At 40.4% G+C, this 18,215-nt stretch overlaps 1 protein-coding gene across 1 annotated transcript in view; it reads right to left on the bottom strand.

The window, feature by feature from the left end:
- Positions 1–1,231: 1,231 nt before the first annotated feature.
- The window catches only part of DPP4 (dipeptidyl peptidase 4), a gene marked incomplete at its 5' end in the record, with an annotated part of 46,936 nt that continues 29,952 nt past the window's right edge, over positions 1,232–18,215 (bottom strand). Inside the window, 5 exon segments of the mRNA XM_015823769.2 lie at positions 1,232–1,418; positions 4,075–4,148; positions 5,120–5,192; positions 13,637–13,701; positions 15,879–15,978. Coding sequence (XP_015679255.2) covers positions 1,320–1,418; positions 4,075–4,148; positions 5,120–5,192; positions 13,637–13,701; positions 15,879–15,978 — 411 coding nt within the window.

Raw genomic sequence — 18,215 nt, 5'->3', positions numbered from 1 at the left:
GTATCCTGCCATTCTCAAGGTTGAAACCTGGCATCATTCACTTGGACAGATTCATGAAAGCCCTTGGTGAGCTGGCCCTGGTACCCTGCCTCCCAAATGCCCAATGGGAACAATTCAAGTAGCTGGTATTTTCATTGTTAGGTGAGTATCAAGTAGTTCTGGAAGTAGTCTGACTTGCTGGTTCTAGAGCAGGGGTCCCCAACCCCCGATCCGTGGACCAGTACCGGGCCGCAATAAGCTAGCAGCCAATCTGCACAAACAAGCAAAGGCCCATCTGCAAGATGCAGGCAACACACAAAACCACACACCTTCCGGTCTGCAGAAAAACCTCTCTCCACGGAACCGGTCCCTGGTGCCCAAAAGATCGGGGACCTCTGTTCTAGAGTGTCTCCTGGAATTCCCCCCCCACCCAAATATTCCAGATAGGAAAAAAACATTTTAATCTTCCGGTCTCTCCTCTCCTTTTCCATCTATCTGGAGGCATATTCCAATAAAACTGCCATCTTGACTTTAAAGAAGTTAGAAGCTTCTAGGGCAGGGTCTTTCCTCTCTGTTTAAGCAAGACGTTTGATTGCAAAACTCTCCCATCACAGATTTCCCTATATCAGCTACTGTTTATTTCGGTAGAAATTTATAGAGAGCTGCCACATAGGTTTAGGTCAGGGGTAGGCAACCTTGGCTCTTTTATGACTGGTGGACTTCAACTCCCAGAATTCCTGAGCCAGGCATGCTGGCTCAGGAATTCTGGGAGTTGAAGTCCACCAGTCATAAAAGAGCCAAGGTTGCCTACCCCTGGTTTAGGTAAAGAAAAACTAAAAACTAAAACTAAAACTGATACTTATTGAAATGCTAAATTTTCACCTAAAATTAATACAGAGAGAACTCGAGCAGAAATTCAAGTATATTTTCCTAGCTTGTAAGGAACAGCTGATGAACCTGGATTAAGCCTTCTTTCAAAAGAACAAGTTCCATATAAAAATAATAATTAAGGCAAGATTTCTGCACCCAGGGCAATGGTTGCTTACTGCAAGGAAACTTGCATTTAAAAAACACTTATTATGCAAAATAGTCCTTAAGAAAAAAAAAAAGACTAGAGCAGCTCTTACAGGAACGATAGGGATCTGCAGTTCTTTGGTTTGTGCTCAGTGGATCCCTGCAGGTAATTGCAGAATGAAAAAAAAATCATGTTTTCTTCATTCAAGTGTCCACACAAATTAAACAGACTGTGTCATCCAATGAAATATGGGACAATTTACTAGAAAAGTGCTCTTAAGACTTCAGAAGTTGAACAGCTTCACACAGATAAGGCACTCCCAATATTATGGCAATTTAAAACACTGTTTCATAAAATGACTCATGTGTTGGTAGATATGGCTGTGGGCATGTCCTCCAATTCCATGATCTTTATCTGTATACCACTGAAAAAAGAAAAACAAAAAAAAAATCAATTATAAATGACCCATCACAAAACTGGAACACTACACGAATGCTTTGTATTAAAGCATATAACACAATTTATTACTCGAGATGATAAAACGTACATCCAGCATGCTGGATAAACAGAAACAGTACTTTTATACCACTGAAACCAGAATGTAATGAAAACATTTGAAGAAAGTTGATTTTGTTTGTTTGTTTGAGGGCTAAAAATGGTAAATCCCAACTTTAATTTGCAATAAAAATTAACAGGATTCCTTCAATTATGGATTGTTTCACATTTTGTAAATTTCACACATAAAAAGGTGCCATTGAAGTCAGGTGGTTATCATATGATAATCATGATGATGACTCTTGATCAACAACTAATGTTAATGCATACTAAGAAGGTGAGAAGATAATACTTGAGGGTGGAGTAGGAAAAAGATGGAAGGGAAAGACTGCATTCTGCCTGTCTCCTTCTGAAAGGGAAGGTGGATAGAGGGGCTTTGCTTCCAGATAACTACATATCATAAGATATGTTGCCTGAGAACTGACTGAAAGCTTCTCAATGCTGGAAATCCATTCTTGCCTTATATAAGTTATGAACAGAGCTCCTTCAGTTTTCTCTTTGCCTTGGCCATATGAACCCTCCAAAAGTAATTCCTGCCCTAAGCTTAGCTCCAGAGCAAAAGTAAGCTACAATTAATCACCAGTATTTAGAGCTGGGGAACTGAGCCTAACTTTAGAAGTGTCTTATTGGGATGAGGGAAGCTAGAAATGGGCAAGGCTACCCTCTTCAACAGGTCCATGCACTATTTATGCCGGAGGCGGGGCTGTACAAAAAGGCTCCTTGAGGCAAGAATAGGCTTGCTCAGATCTGCTAAATGGCAGCCATCTTACTAAAGATTCCCTGTGTTTCTTTGCTACAGATTTTTTTTGCAGCCCAGATCTGGTCAACCTAGATTAGATCAGAAAGAATTTTGGGAGATTATACACATTCTTTGTAGAAAAGCTGAGAGTTGGTATGCTGTGGATGCTGGACTTAGGGTTAGTGTTCAATTCCCACTTAGGACTGGGACTGAGAGCACTCGTGTGGTAATAATGTAGATAATACTGCTATGGTGTAGATAAGATCAACACAACTATACCAGAATCTAATTGAAGGCCTGGCCAAATACATCTCAACCTCTTTTATGGGTTTATTCATCTCTTGTGTACTGGAACATAGTGAGTTGGATTCCAAGGAGGGAGGGGTGTGATTTCAGAGAAGCAGAGAACTCATTTCAGATATTTGGGGTGAGAGAAAGAGGGCGAAGACACCCCCCCTCTAATAGTTCTTTGAGCATAGGCTTGCACATATAGCAGACTACTTTAGTTTGGCAAGATTCTGCCTATAGGCATGGATCAATAAAGAAATCTGTTTAGCAGAATCACTATGTATCCTTCTTTGATGCCTGACATCTGCAACTTTCAATGATAGGTAAGAACATTTGGGAGAAGATGGGATTTGCGTAACCATAGCAACAGTTGCTCTCATCAGCAAGCCCTTTGTGTGCTGGCAGACCATGCAGCACCCACAAGCACCAATGTGCCCTACATTCCACAATGCTCAACAAACTCTCTTCTGCCTGGTTTCTCTTGAAAGATCATTTTAAAGAAAAATAAATTAAGTAGCTATAGTTTCTAGGGCTGTAGCTATTTAGAAGAATACATCCCCCCCCCAAATTTCTACTGGGATAGTTACAAGCATCTTGAGGAACTTACTTTCTGGTAAATGGATATTTTATGCATTGGCCATGCTCACTACTGAACCCATTCTAAGGATGGGCAAGTTTCTATTTAGTGAATGTATCCATTGTATATTCTCAAGTTCCCCACCCTTACCTTAGTACCTCTCAGTAGCAAGAAAATTAAATCAGTGCTGCTTAAAAAAAGGGGGGGGAACCTTTGCTATCTACTCAGTGGATTGTATCTTCTCCCTTCCTAAATGCTCAAGAATATATTACTGATGCTGCTGCACATAATTGGAGCTTTTCAGCAAATGAAGCCAACTTCTTCACTTTAAAGGAAGGGATGCACACGCATTCTATTTTCTACAATGTCCTATCTGCAACGTTGCTTTCGGCAATGTGTACACCCCCTTTTACAAACCTCCTCCTCTTATACAGATAGTTCTTGACTTATGATCAGTTGCTTAGTGACCAAAGTCAGACGGACCCTTCCCCCAAACGTATTACCTGGTTCCAAAGTTGCAATGGTCAACTGCGGTCACATGACTGCATTTTGAATACTTGATGACTGGGTCCACATTTATGGTCATTTGCAGCATCCTGCGATTATGTGACTGCAAGTTATGATGTTTTTGCCAAAAAGTGGCATTTATTTCTGGTTTTCAGAAAAAAAATGCCCCATAACAAACAGTGGGTTCACTTAACGACCGCAATGTTGGCTTAATGACTATGTGAACCGCTTAACTTCCATTGCAAAAAAGGTAATCAAATCAGGGTTGTCACGGGATCACTTGCTTTATGACTGTCATGACTTATAATGGGCAGGCTCCATTAAAGTTGTAAGCTGAGGACTACCTACATTTACTTCTTCACTGAGAATGTAAACGACATGCATGCTAAACTGCTGATTAATTTCTTCACATACCATTGCTTGGAAATCCACCTCGGCATCAACCAGAGCTTTTGAAATCTGGGCTGCTTGCTGAAAATGAACATTATCTAGGAAATAAGAACAGACAAACTGTCACAATAAAAGCAGACTATTGCTTAGATGGAAAAAAAGAAGGGAGAACTCATCCTGGAGCTTTACTAGAGATTTCCAAGATGTGAGCAAAGCAGTCCTCAAGGTGGTTGCTTTTTTTGCGGGGGGGGAGGGGTTGTTTTGTTACTATTATGTTTCCCTAAAAATAAGACCCACCCCTGAAAATAAGCCCTAGCCTGATTTTTTGGGGGAGTGGGCCTAATATAAGCCGTACCACAAAAAATAAGCCTGAGAGGATGGGCATGGACAGCACAAGAGATGGCGAACATGCTGGCCCCTTCGTGCGGCACAGGAAAGTCCGAGCATGGAATCAGAGGCTGGGGGGGAGGGGATTCAGGTGAGCTGGATATGCTGCACATCCGCCTGGCTCACAGGAGGCTCGCGGAAGCTTGTGCGACAGGACTGGCAGCAAGCGGAGGCAGAGGCATGGGAGGGGAGGCAGGTGATCCCGGCGTGGCTACGGGCAAGTCGAGAGCTGGTGGGGTAGAGTGGGTGGTGCGTCGGGATTGCCTGCCTCCCTCCCCATGTCTTTGCCTCTGCCTGTCTCCGCCACACACTTTTCGCCCAGAGGGAGACTGGAAGCTTCGTCTGCTTGCAAATGGGGCGCTTTGAAACGGAGCGATTCGCTCCGTTTCAAAGTGCCCCATTTGCAAGCAGACGGAGCTTCCAGTCTCTGTCATTTCTCTGTCCGGGTGAAAAGTGCATCTGCCCTGGGAAGCCCTATAAGGCGTTGTGGCTGCAGGCAAGCAGATGGTGGGAGGGAGGGGGTGGGCGGGCGCAAAATATAACACACACACCCTGAAAATAAGACCTAATGGGTAGGTCTTTCAGTCCAAAAATAAAATAAAATAAGACCTGGTCTTATTTTCGGGGAAACACAGTAGTAGACCCATTCTCTGTATGACCAATGAGGTCTAACTCTGCTTACCATCTGCTGTTCCATGGATCAATAGATAGCTGACTGTCCGGAAGTTTTCTGCTCTAGCCATAACTGTAGAGTTCTAAAACGTAAACATAAATAAACCACACAACCCTCCATGTGAGTAACTCAAATACACATTAATACCACAGGTTGCTATTTTAATTCAAAAGGAAAATAAAGGTTATGTCTATAAGACCATACTATTCATATAACATTCCTAAATGGAAAAACCTCTCTGTGCCTATCGTGAAGATGCCCTTAAGTTGACTTCAGGAGACACAGATGCAGCTGTTCCCTCTAAAGTGCTGCTGAAAGCTTCAACTATCATCACAAATATATCCAAAGACAGAACTCTGATGATGGAAAAATGTCACTTCTGGATCTTATTTTACTTCCTGAGAACAGAAATGGAATGGCTGTGGGTTCACTTAGAGAAGTTTATAGAAATAAGCTTTTTAACTTGCAAAGCTGACGTTCTAATTACTACACCCAGATTTTAAATGGAAAAACGTAACTTCTTCATTTATCTAAATGACCCAACACTTTGAGATAACTAAAAAAACTGTATAAAAGCTACTGCTGTTCATGCTCTGAAGATAAATTGCAAAATATGAATCTAAATAAGTGGAAGTAACACATTGCACGAACCAAAACATAGCTTAGAGAAATTACTTCCCCACTGATGCTCATTACAGCTTTGATAAAAAGAACTCTCTGATATGTTTGCTACTAATCACCTAGGGTTTTAGTACCCGTTCAAGCTATCTATATAAAAATGTTCTGTAAATTTAAAAATTTATCTCGCACATATATACTGTGCCCACAGATCGGAGGCAGCCATTGTGTTCAACCCTGCAAAGCTGTGTATGCATGTGTTTGTGAAAGCTCACATCCCACTTGCCAACTTTGTGTTGACAGCACAGGCTTCTAGCTTAGGGGAATAAACAGAAATAACTCTATGTCTGTTGTTCCCCTTTCGTGATTAGTGCCCTCAAGGTAAACGTACTTGCCACTTTTCAGCAGGAAGATAACTCGGCTTCTGACGTGCAGTGAGTAGATGTGTAAAACTATAGTATGACACTGCACAAAGTTGAACACTGCATTTCCCTGTGTTTCTCTGGTGCTCCTCTTTGGGACTTGCAGTGCTCAGCATGGATGCTCTGTATGGAATCCAGTGACAATCAAGAAAGAGATAATCTATGCTATATTTTAATAGCTCTTCGCTCTCCTGGGAAACTGACCTGATTTTTTTCATCCTTCAATTGTTCAGTTTGTTGACTGTGACCAATTGGGGTGGGGTGGGTGGGAATGTAAGGTCAGTTTTGAATATAACTTATTGCCAAAAAATAAGACCAGCCAAAAATGGAATCACCGTTCTCAACTGCTCTTTATTAAGCCACATTTGCCTAATTCTTATCGAATGAATCTTTACAAGGGAGAAACGGACTCAGGAAATAGGCTTCAGAGAACTTTTACAGGCAAGGCAATCTGTGTCTGCCTACACTCTTTTCATGAATCCAGCTGCAAAAATGCCCTCTGCTCCTCTCTAACACCAAAGCCACAGCAAGGAGTGCTCGCTTTGTGAAAAGATCAAACAGCAGTCAACATTTTACCAGCACTCAATAAACAAGTTAATATTTGGCTGAAATCTGAAGGTCTCTCTCCCTTTGGCATATTTCTTGGATAACAGAATAAATGTCATACCAGTACAAGATGGCATATTTACAAAATTGTACCCTGTTTTGCATAACCTAATGATGCAGCAGTTCTTGAGGAATGAACATTTCAAATCTGCTAGTAGAAGATTGCCAAATCTATGACTGCTTCGAATACTTGCCAACAGCATATCAAATTCAGAGAGATCTGCAAAACAACCTCTTTCACAAGTTTAACAGTCCCCCCCTCCCCTCCAGTGCATGGTCTTCTGGCAGCACATGACAGCTACTATCTGCATCACCCTTCATTCCCACCCACCCCCCCAAGTCATCAATTCAGCCCTCACCCCCCCCCTCCCCTTGCACATGTCAGTCTGGTTTCCTTCAGGCCTTCTCCTGATCTTCTTTTGGGAACATTTACAATTTTAAGGCTCATCTATCTGGCTTAAAATCTCTTCCCAGTTTGCAATCCAGAGACACTTGTGGAGTGACCTGTCCACAATGCACGTGGCATTATTCTTACTGAGTTTACTGCCACCTGGCTCTCCACCTTCTTCTATTTTACAACACTTGCTCCGGTGCTGAACACCACAGTACAACTTGGGAAGGCATTGCTGCAAAATTGAACGGCACAAAGGGTCTGGCCCGGGCCTGCTTCACGGTCCTTCATCACCTGATGACTGCCATATCAAGTGAGGATATTTAAAGGCAAAGCCTCAGTCTGATGTGATGGACAGACTGATTTTAGCACCAATACCATCTCACAATATCTGGTCACAATGAGTCCCTTTGAATGTTCACATGTTCAGCTGTTGGGGGGGATCTCCCTGAACTGCAATATGTGCTTGGGTGTGTTGCATCACCAAAGATTAATAATTGCTGGTGACTTGTGATGCCGATACCCCAATTGGTATGAGCAGCTTTTGAACGGAAATCACTTGCCATGAGAAGACAGGCACTGTATGTTCTGATTTAAACTGGGTTTCACAAAAGCAGCACTCTTAAATGGTGGATCAGTACTACATATCACTATGAAATGCATCGGCTCCAGGACAGCCTGCCTGCAGCCTTAATATTCACAGAGATAAATTCCAGCCAGCGTGGTTTTATTTCCTTGAGAAAATAAGGAGGAATTCTTGAAATGGCAATCAAGTACATGACCATCCGTTTAATAGCAACACAGGGAACGTGCTCCCCAACCTGGAGAACACAAGACAGACTTTTGTAAAGGAGCTTCTGCCTATACAATTATCTATACTAGAAAGGTTTTTGAACCATAAGAGTATCAATTAAAGCGAAATAATGAACCTCTACCACTGTTATAGTTGATTCTGTAGATTGTGCACTGAGCTGACTAAGGAAGGAAGGAAGGAAGGAAGGAAGGAAGGAAGGAAGGAAGGAAGGAAGGAAGGAAGGAAGGAAGGAAGGAAATATCAGGATCTCTGAAAGTGAGGATATTCTGAGGAGTTCTTTGAAGAGATGAAAACTTGGGCCACTGAAAGGGGAGAAACCTACTGCAAATAATATCTTAAACCAAGTAGATTTTCGTTCCTTGCTACTTATAACATGAACTGAATTAAACATTTCTTCCTTCAGGGGATTCACAATAAGTCTCTTCCGTATCTTCATCTCTCTCTAACTTTCAAATTCTCCCATTTAATCCTCTGAGTAACACACTGGAAACCTTTAGCTTTTGGGTACTGGCAGTTTCAACGTGGACACTGCCAGCAACGAATGCCATGCCAAGAGAAGTCGACTCCTGGCAAAAAGAAAGATTACACAGTCCTCTGGAGCCATCTGTGCTGTGAAGCTGCAGAGTGACACAGTGCACCCAGAGCACTAACATTTCAATCTGTAAAAAGTTAAGAGACTTCCAATTCCATAAGGGCTTTGTGGATCTGCTACTCTACAAAGTGACTTATTAGAACCCAAAGTTATTCAGCAAGTAACCTTCCTTCCCAAATATAGCAAGCACGGATGGGTAGGGTAGAATAAAGATTTCATAACTAGTTGGACTTAAATTAGAAAGTTTTACTGAAAACCCAGACAACTTTCTAAGTTTAAATCTCTCCTAGACTCGAGAAAGGGGCAGCAGGTCACCAAAGGGCCAAACTGTGAATCCAGAGATTCCCCCCCCCCAGAGACTGTAACAATTTCTTTCATAACTTGATAAAAACAATGGACGAGCCCTACTGGACTGGATCAGGCCAAGTGCACCTCACAAAGACCTTTGACTCAACTGCTTGGAGGAAAGTCACAAAAAGGACATGGAGAAATAGCTGCTGCCCACATTTGAATGAGTTCTGTTCAGGACTTGGAAAGCCATTTTAAAAGAAAATTACAGGGAACAGCACCACCGAGGGCAGGGAGTTCCAACAATTAATTATGAATGTGTAAACAAGTTCTTTCTTTCGCTAGTCCCAATTTTTCCCACATGTTCTTTCATGCCATGATTCTCCTCCTGCTAAGGGGAGGGGGGGGAAAGACTGTTCAATTTTTTTTTTTACATTATGCATGACTTTCAACACTTCACCCATCATGTCTTTTCTTTCTCATCTTCACACCAAGCTTTTTGTTTTGCTTTTTAGAGACAACCATAGGCGACTACAGTAAAGGAGGACCTTCAAGTACAAGCTGCAAGTTTTACGCGATATACATTTCATCGCGTGTTGCACCCCATCGATTGTTTTGAATGTCCTTTTCTTTGCCTTTTTTTAGCTTGCAGTGCTATATTCTTTATATATATATATAATTAGTTTTTATAGGAGTAGGAATAGGGTGGGGTCGGGATTTGGGTTGGGGTTAGGGTTTTTATAAATAACATTTTCAATATTTAGCAAACAGCATAATGTCTAGGTTCATGTGTTTAAAGAAAAAAACCCAATGAGTAATAGTTAATTATCATAAACAATATGATAATTAATCGCTCAATGGTCTTCTTCTTGCGAATATATATTCAAAGTTACATATCACATTCCTTTCTCTCTAACTCAGACATGTCAAACACAAGGCCCGGGGGCCGGATGCGGCCCGCAAAGTGGTTTCATGTGGCCCGCGAAGCCATCTTGGAAACAGTGAGGGAACGGCCCCCGCTGCCTTGGCCCTGGCCCAGGCCAGCCGGGAGCCAATATACAATTTTGTGGTGGCCATCTATGCTGAAACGCATTCAGTCTTAGCTCCACAAGGCCGTCTGGAAACAGCGAGGAACCAGCCCCTGCCGTGTCGACCCTGCCCCTTGGGTGCATCTGGGGAGGTGTCACCCTTTGTGAGGAATCATGAAATGGACCATGCCTTGGCACTTGCCCCGGTCCCACCCCTTTCTGCCAGAGACCCTCAGATCTGTCCCACTCCTGCCCAGGCCTCCACAGGCAGCCTTGATGCAAATGATGTAGAGCTGGCCATGCCCACCCAGTAGGCCATGCCCATCCAGTAGGCCGCACCCAACCTGGCCACACCCACCCAGCCCCCCGAGGGCAACCGCAATGCTGATGTGGCCCTCAATGAAATTGAGTTTGACACCCCTGCTCTAACTCATTTTTCTAGCCACTGATAAAAATTATCCCAGGTTCTAAAATACACTGAGTCTTCTTTCTCTTTTATCTTTAAAGTCAATCTATCCATTTCTGCACACTCTAAAGTTTTCTTAATTAATTCTTCAGTTTGTAAATTTTCATTTTTCCAATATTGGGCAAATACAATTCTTGCTACAGTTAGTACGTGTAGAATTAAATATATACAGTCTTTCTCATAATTTGCTCCCCTTATTCCTAACAAGAATAATTCTGACTTAAAGTCTATTTGTTTTTTAGTCGTTTTCTCCAACCATAAATGTATTTTGAGCCAAAATCTTTTTTTGCTTTAGGGCATGGCCACCAGATATGGTAATAAGTACCTGGTCTTTGTTTGCATTTCCAACACTTGTTTGAAGTATTTTTAAACAGTACTATTTCTGAGGGGTAGTAGCCAGAAAGATGCACAGTATTTCAAGAGTAGTCAGACTATTATAGAATTCTATAATGACATTAAAAAAAAGTTAAAGCTTTCCCCTCTCCAGTTGTGTCTGACTCTAAGTGGCAGTGCTCAGCTCCATTTCCTAGCTGAGGGAGCCAGCGTTGTCCAAAGATGTTTCCGTGGTCATGTGACCAGCATGACTATATGCTGAGGCTCATGGAACACTGTTACCTTCCCACCAAAGTGGTACCTATTTATCTACTCCCAGCTGTATGCCTTTGAACTGCTAGGTCGGCAGGAGCTGGGGCAGGAATGAGAGCTCCCCCTCTTCTGAGGTACTTGGGTCTCAAATGGCCAACCTTCCAGTTGACAAATCCAGCATTGTAGCCACTAGGCCACCGTGCTCCCTGCATAATAACATTATAATGGCAGTTTTATTTCCTATCTGAAAGGAAAACTGACTAACTCATTTGGACCCACTCTGTCAACGCTGCTAACATCGGATGTTCTTGCTTTGACAATATGGAGACGCAGCCTTTTTCTTTCTTATGCTTTACTCTTAGAATTAGATGATACTGGAGGGGGGGAGGAGGAGGAATGTGATGGGAGTTAGTTAGACATAATAGTATTGTAATAGTGTGTGAACTCAGGGCTTTTGAAATAAGAGATGATAAGAAATGGCGGGTTGGAGAACAGGAGGGAAAGCCTGTATTTCAAACTAATTGGAGAATGTGATTTATGACTGTTGATTAGAGGAGGGAATTGTGTTTGATACTATGTGTTAAGGGGAGGGGAATTCAGATTTTGGCTTCGCTTATGTATGTGCCAATGCTATGCTGCTCGGATAAAGATTCTTTAAGGTAAACAATGCCTCAAAGTTCTTTGAAGAGTTTCATCTGTCGGAACCATGACACTCATAAACAAGATCCAGGCCGCCTGAGATGACCCCATTCTGTCTTCGCTATTTTGTGAGGTAGCCTGGAGTGGATGAATGGGACTGCACTCTTCTAGGTTGCAGCAGTATTGGAAGTTGGGACATGAATAGGTGGCTCTGCAGAACTCCAAGTTTATTTATTTAATAGGTTTGTATAGTTGCCCATCTTGGGGTTGGGGTTTGTTTGTTGGGTATATCTTTGAGTCAGTTTTTGACTCCTGGTGACGGCCTAAACAAGTCTCAGCACTTTTTCTTGGCAAGGTTTTGTTTTTAAAGTGGCTTGCCAGGACCTCTGTCCTAGGGCTAATAGAAATTCACTGGCCCAAGGTCTCCAGCTGGCTTTGTGCTAAAGGTGGGAATAGAACTCATAAGTTTCTAGTTCAGTGCCTTAAAAACTACACCAAACTAGTTTTCAAATTTCAGAAATCCAGATTTATTTAAATGATTTGTATGGCTGCCCATCTTAAGTTTTTTTAAGTTCTAACACAAATTATCTCATTGTCAAGCTCTCATTTTCATCATTATGGCTTTTATTTATTAGAAACGTAGGCTTTTTCTCCATAATTCACTCTTCCCTGTTCCCTCATTAAACCTGAACAGCAGATGCCCAGTAGCAGCGTTTGTTACATGGCTGCTTTTTCATCAAGTAGCAACTGGAGGAGCAGATATACTGTAGGATAACAGGTCTCAGCAAAAAAAATTCTGCCTTTGTCCACAATGGGTTTTGTGATGTATGTGGTCAGTGTGTTAATTCAATTGCATGTCTATTTCTATTTCAAAACAAGATATCTTCCACCCATTTTAAATCTCCTTATCAGATGTACAACCTCAACATCCATTCCATTCCTTTGGGCTTAGTTTTTGCACACTTCAACAGGTGTTCAAACCCTGTAGATGTGTCAGAGTGCATGAATTTTTATTAGGATGTAATGGAAAAATAGAAACAGTATGCTTAGAATCATAATTTACTATAAAGTTCTTTTCGGAGCAAGGGTATCATAAACGTGATATGGAAGAAACAGAAACATGCACACAACATACTTGAGCACAAAATGTACAGATATGCACTGGCATGTACAGACGCTGCAATAGGATATATAACAGAACATGTGCTTGTTTAAGAGCAAGGTTAGCAGAGGTATATCTCAGGCTACTATCTCACTGCTCCTGGAGACTATACCACCATTTCAATGCAAACTTCAAAAGTCAAAGAACAAATGCCTAAATCTGTTTTAGTGGAGAAATGCCACAGATTAAGAAAGAGGGAAGAAAAAGATGTTTTCATGAGTATCTGGTCAGATCCATGCAACCACATTCTTGTGATAAATGTGCCAAGTGACATAAGGTTAAATAGGGTTTATAGTCTCTGGGCTGCAAATATTCAGATTACACTAAAAGCTGCAAAGTACAATCTGCTGCCACCTAATGGTTGTCTAGATTATTGCAACCCAGAGGTTGTAGACAGAGTGTCTACAGAACCCACATTTCTACAGAAGGATATATCAAATAACATACCAAATTCATTTCCCTAATAAGACACAGTTTCACAAAAGGTATTTATAAATATTTATATTCTAATAGAGAACAGATGGAATCCATATTCCAAAAAAATGCAGTCACCTAACCTCTACAGTATAGCAAAACACTGTAAATAATTTAGGAAACATCTGGAATATATTAGCAACACTCAACCGAAACTGTTAGAGTATTCTTCACCTAGAACAAACTATTGCTTCTAATGTCCTAAATAAATTACCATATAACCACCTCTCTATAAGTAGGATAGAAAGGGGGGGCGACTGCTATCACAGCTTACTTCTCACGTTCCCCACATGTTCTGTAGGACTTTGTGTGCGTGAGTGTGATCCAAAATTGATTGTAGAAGTACAGGGAAGAAGAGGTGAATGGAAATCAGGTTGAGTGAGATTCAACTTGCACTGTTGTTTTATTTTTGTACAGTAAGTATGAAAGATATCTCCTTACCTCATAGAAATTCAGGTTATCGTTTTTTTCAGGCAAACCCATGTAGCGTTCAGTATATATAGAATCTAGGATGAAGGGGGACACAAAAAGAAGGCATTGTGCAATATCTATAGGGTATGCTTACTTATTTAACTCCAGTGTTCAATGGCATCTATTTACCAATATAGTGAGTGCTTTATTGTGCTAAGTTTCCCCCCAAATTTACTGTTTTCTTAATAATAAGCACTGAAGATAATCACATTTTTAAATATTCAGCATGCAGTTGTCTATAGCAACAGCATTATTAATTATTCTCAGCAACCTTATGCCAAAGTAATATTATTCTCTGATCAACTGGAAAGAAAATGGAAGTTTGACTAAGTCTGTTTCTCTGGCTGAATGGCAATAAACTAAGGATGCTATGAAAACAGGGCTATTTCTTTTAGGGTCATCAAAGCAAACCATCAAACATTTTTTGATTTTTTTTCCCTTCAACATATTGTTTGTTTATTTCATTTTAAGCATTTTTTTTAAAAAAATAATCCCCAAACAAAGAGCATCTGACAATGTGTGTGATGTGTGGCTATGTTTTTGGCTGTCCCCAGGGTACCCTAGTCTGTAACCATAAAAAAAACTAGATGATTTATCAATCTCCCCAGACCCTTAGTCAATCCTCTATGGAATAGACAATAGCTGTACCTCACCCATTTTTTAGTTTAAAGTAATAGTTAAGGTCTTAAACCAGGGCTGACCAAACTTTCTGACATACCTCCCTTTACTGTAATTCTAATGTAAAGGTCTTCCCTAAAAATTCAAACACCAAAACGAACACAACCGAACAATGTAAACAATACAATGACATTTTGGGAAATGTGGATTTATTTTCACATCTTCCCTGGACTCTATCTGCACTTCCCCAGGAGAGGTACAACTGACAGTTTGGGAAACCTTGGATAAGACTTATGTATGACTAGACCCAGGTTTAAATTTAAATTTAAATAGTACATCAGTAGAGTCTGGACTACTCATTGGTGGGATCCAAATTTATGCTTCCATCAGTAGAAGCAAATCCACCAACTAATAGGAAGGAGGAGGTTTTCCTTTCTCCAGAGCAAGAAAATACAGAAATGTTCCACAAAAGAGCTGGAGAAAAATCCTGGTAAATTAGCAGGAATCTGGCAGCATGACACTATTTCAAATATCTAGCTACTTTGCAGGCTTCTTGAAAAGAAAAATGGAAGAGGGACCATATTTGCTCCTCTGAGGCCCTTGATGAAAGGAGGGATAGAGATGGCATTAAAAAAAAAATATTCCAACACTTTTTCTGTCTATATAGGCATATCATACAGTAATGCCTCTTGATAAACAGATTTCTGTAACATTTCAAAATATAGAACAAAGTTATGATTTGTCTGGAGACAGCACTCTCATTTGCAATGAGAGCAATCTATGAATAATTCTGTTACATAATTATTTTTTAAAAACCAAACAGTAAAATTTAACCATTGAAAGCAGGACAGAAGTTAAAACAGCACTGATATTCAAAAGGAAAGCATGAAAAGAGGGGCTTAAATGTCATCCTTTCTGACTTCCAGCAAATTTATCCAAATAATGTTTTCTCATAGCCCCAATGAAAAGCAGAAGCTCAGGAAGCCATCACTTATTCAATGAACTCATAATTAGAATTAAAATGTGAGGCAGAAATATATAGCTTTAATGTTCAAAATTCCCTTTGGGGAGTTTTTAGAACATCGAGCAAACTAATGTTAAGTGTTTGATATCTACTTTAATATACATAAGACGCAATCAGCAGTATCGTTTAATTGGTAAATATTCTAATAAATGATTAAAATTATGACCCTTCTTTCCAGAGCTCATTGTAATAAAGGAAGTTGGTAGCGTTGCCAACAAATTCTGTGACATTCAGAAATGATCCCTCCACACTTTGGAACACATGGCACTTTTGAGGAATGCAAATGCAGACATTTGCATTATAGTAAAATTTAAAATATTAAGTAATTTTGTGCCATTTAAAGGTTAAGCAAATTATCTTCCTTTCAAATCCAAATTTCCAGTAGGGGAAAAAATATTAATCCAGGGACAATGTGTAATACCTCATATGAGTTCAGGAAGACAGACCAAATGGTACTTTTGTGTGGGAGAATTATGTACTCAACTATTCATATTTGATACCTTTTCCCAGTATGACTTTTGTATTACTTGATAAAGGATCTTCCTCCTTTATTGTGAAATAAACACATACCATAATATTGCCAGCGTGAGACAGGTGCCACAGCTATTCCACACTTGAACACACCACTTCCAGCTCCGAGGACCATGGAAGTTACATAACCTCCGTAAGACTGAGAGAAAAGAAATATTATTATTTCAAAGAGACCAAGAGAGATGCAATATTCTTCTGAGAGAGAGAGAGAGAGAGAGAGGGAGGGAGGGAGGGAGGGAGGGAGGGAGAGAGAGAGAGAGAGAGGGAGAGTGTGTTAAAGAATAGCTTTGCTTGGATCTCAGATTGCTGAGTAATGAGGCAAGGCTTGCTCTGACACCACTTTTTTTGGTAATGAAACCCTTTGTAAAACTTGCATAGTACCTTCATATAAAGGGAGCCCCATTAGTCTTAGTTTCAAAAAGAGACATATCTAGGTTGGATTAGGCAGAATGAGACATAGTCACATGCTCTCCTTCATATTATATAGCTGCCAACTTGACATGCGACTCAGGGCAACCTGAATCAGGAGGGGTCTGGTAATTTCTGTTCTAATTAACAATTTTTACTAAAAGGCAAATATTTTGTCAGCAACAGTTTACTTCTTCATAACTAAAACTTCGATTGGTAGCTGCCCAGAGTTGATTATATGAGGAGTGGCTATATAAATGTTTTAATTAATTAATTAATTAACTGAAGTAGGAGTTAAGTTGTGATGAGGCTGGGACAGGGGAATTTAGGTTGGTTATTACAGATGCAGGTTACATATGACAGATTATAAGTAATAATTCTATCAATTAACAATTTTAATGTGTTAATAAAAAACATCGTGCTTGCTGAGATCTTTCGAGATAGCCTAAAAACATTTGATGCATTTGAGTTCAGCAATCTTTCACTTAAAGAGTGCTTGTGTTCCAAGATGGCCATTTTAAGGTCTGCAATGAATGTCCTCGGAGGCTGAAGTGCTCTCTATTATCTTGACCTTGTTTTGACTCCTGATGTCAAACTTGTGTCTATGAATATTCTGCATGTGTGTGTGTGCAAACTTTGTCCTACGTAGGTAGAGTGCAAAGGGGCAGATGCTGGTGCATATCACATTAGAGGAAGAGCAAGTGAAGGCATCTCTGATTGTGTAGGTGTACTTGTTGGGGGCCCACAATGGCGCTATTGATATAAATGTGGGGATAAGCTAAACATCTGGGTTTGTTGCAGGACCTGGTTCCCATCATTATCCTGTTGGTTTTTTTTGTTGCTTGTGAGAATCTGCTCCAGGTTAGATGGTTTTTTTGTATGCAAATGTGGGCCTGAAAAAATACAACATTGTCCTGTATGGGCTATAGCATATTAATAAGGCATTTGAGTGGTTTGTGCTCCGAGCTGGAGGCGGCAATGAGTGAAGCTCTGTTGTTCTGTTCTTGTGGTCTGTTTTTTAAGAGACCCTCCCTGGAAACTGATCTGCTTTTATAAATTTGTCTATTGATCTCATTGGATGGGGGGTTGAGTATCATGAATAGCTGGTTTAATTCCAACAGTTGAACATCTCTGCTAAACATAGCTTACAGCACAGAGACTGGCTAATAGAGCTATCATCTATAACCAGACTGTAATTGGAAAAGGTGCTTTTAACTCCTTTTTAAGTTGGCCTAGGCTAACATAGCTCTCCCACTGCAAGGATGAACTTGAGTATTTGTGCAAGGAGACATTCCCTTGTACCATAAAATATTGATATCACAAAAATATAATGATAGACCCAACCAATTTGAAATACAGTTAAATGTTGTAATTTCTAGCAACCTTCTATAGAAGCCAACTTACACTAGAAACACAGAAGAGGGCAGCGTGACAGACTAGATTCATAGATAGATTCAGTGTAAAACACAATGCAGCTTGCTTTATTTTGGCTTTTGTTGTGGGAACAAGCAATTAAAGTTCGCACACTATGCTTTATGGCTTAATGTAGTGTGTGAACCTATCCAACTATGGTTTACTCAATAAACTCTGGATAAGCAACTCATGGCTTAATGCAAAGTATGAACCCAGACACACAGTTATTGTGGCCACTAAAGAATGTGAGAATGTAGAAAAAGAGTCTCGCTGGATCAAGGCAATGGCCCAGCTGCTCTGGTTTCTATGTGTCTGAGCAGTCCATCAGATGGCATTATTATTATTATTATTATTACTTATTATTATTACTTTAATTTATACCCCGCCCTTCTCCCGAAGGACTCAGGGCGGCTTACAGGCAAATAAAAACGAAACTATACAATAAATATCTAAAAACAATTAAAATATATATTAAATAAGCCTGTTATTTTTAGAAAAGTTATAAAATCCCTATTAAAATCCCTATACAATCCCCCCCCTAGGCCAATCCCGCTT

The sequence above is a fragment of the Protobothrops mucrosquamatus genome, unplaced genomic scaffold (assembly GCF_001527695.2).
Source record: "Protobothrops mucrosquamatus isolate PMUCROS unplaced genomic scaffold, P.Mucros_1.0 scaffold1978, whole genome shotgun sequence".
NCBI lineage: Eukaryota > Metazoa > Chordata > Lepidosauria > Squamata > Viperidae > Protobothrops > Protobothrops mucrosquamatus.
The sequence above is the reverse complement of the archived record's forward strand: the minus strand, read 5'-3'. Positions and strand labels throughout refer to the sequence as shown.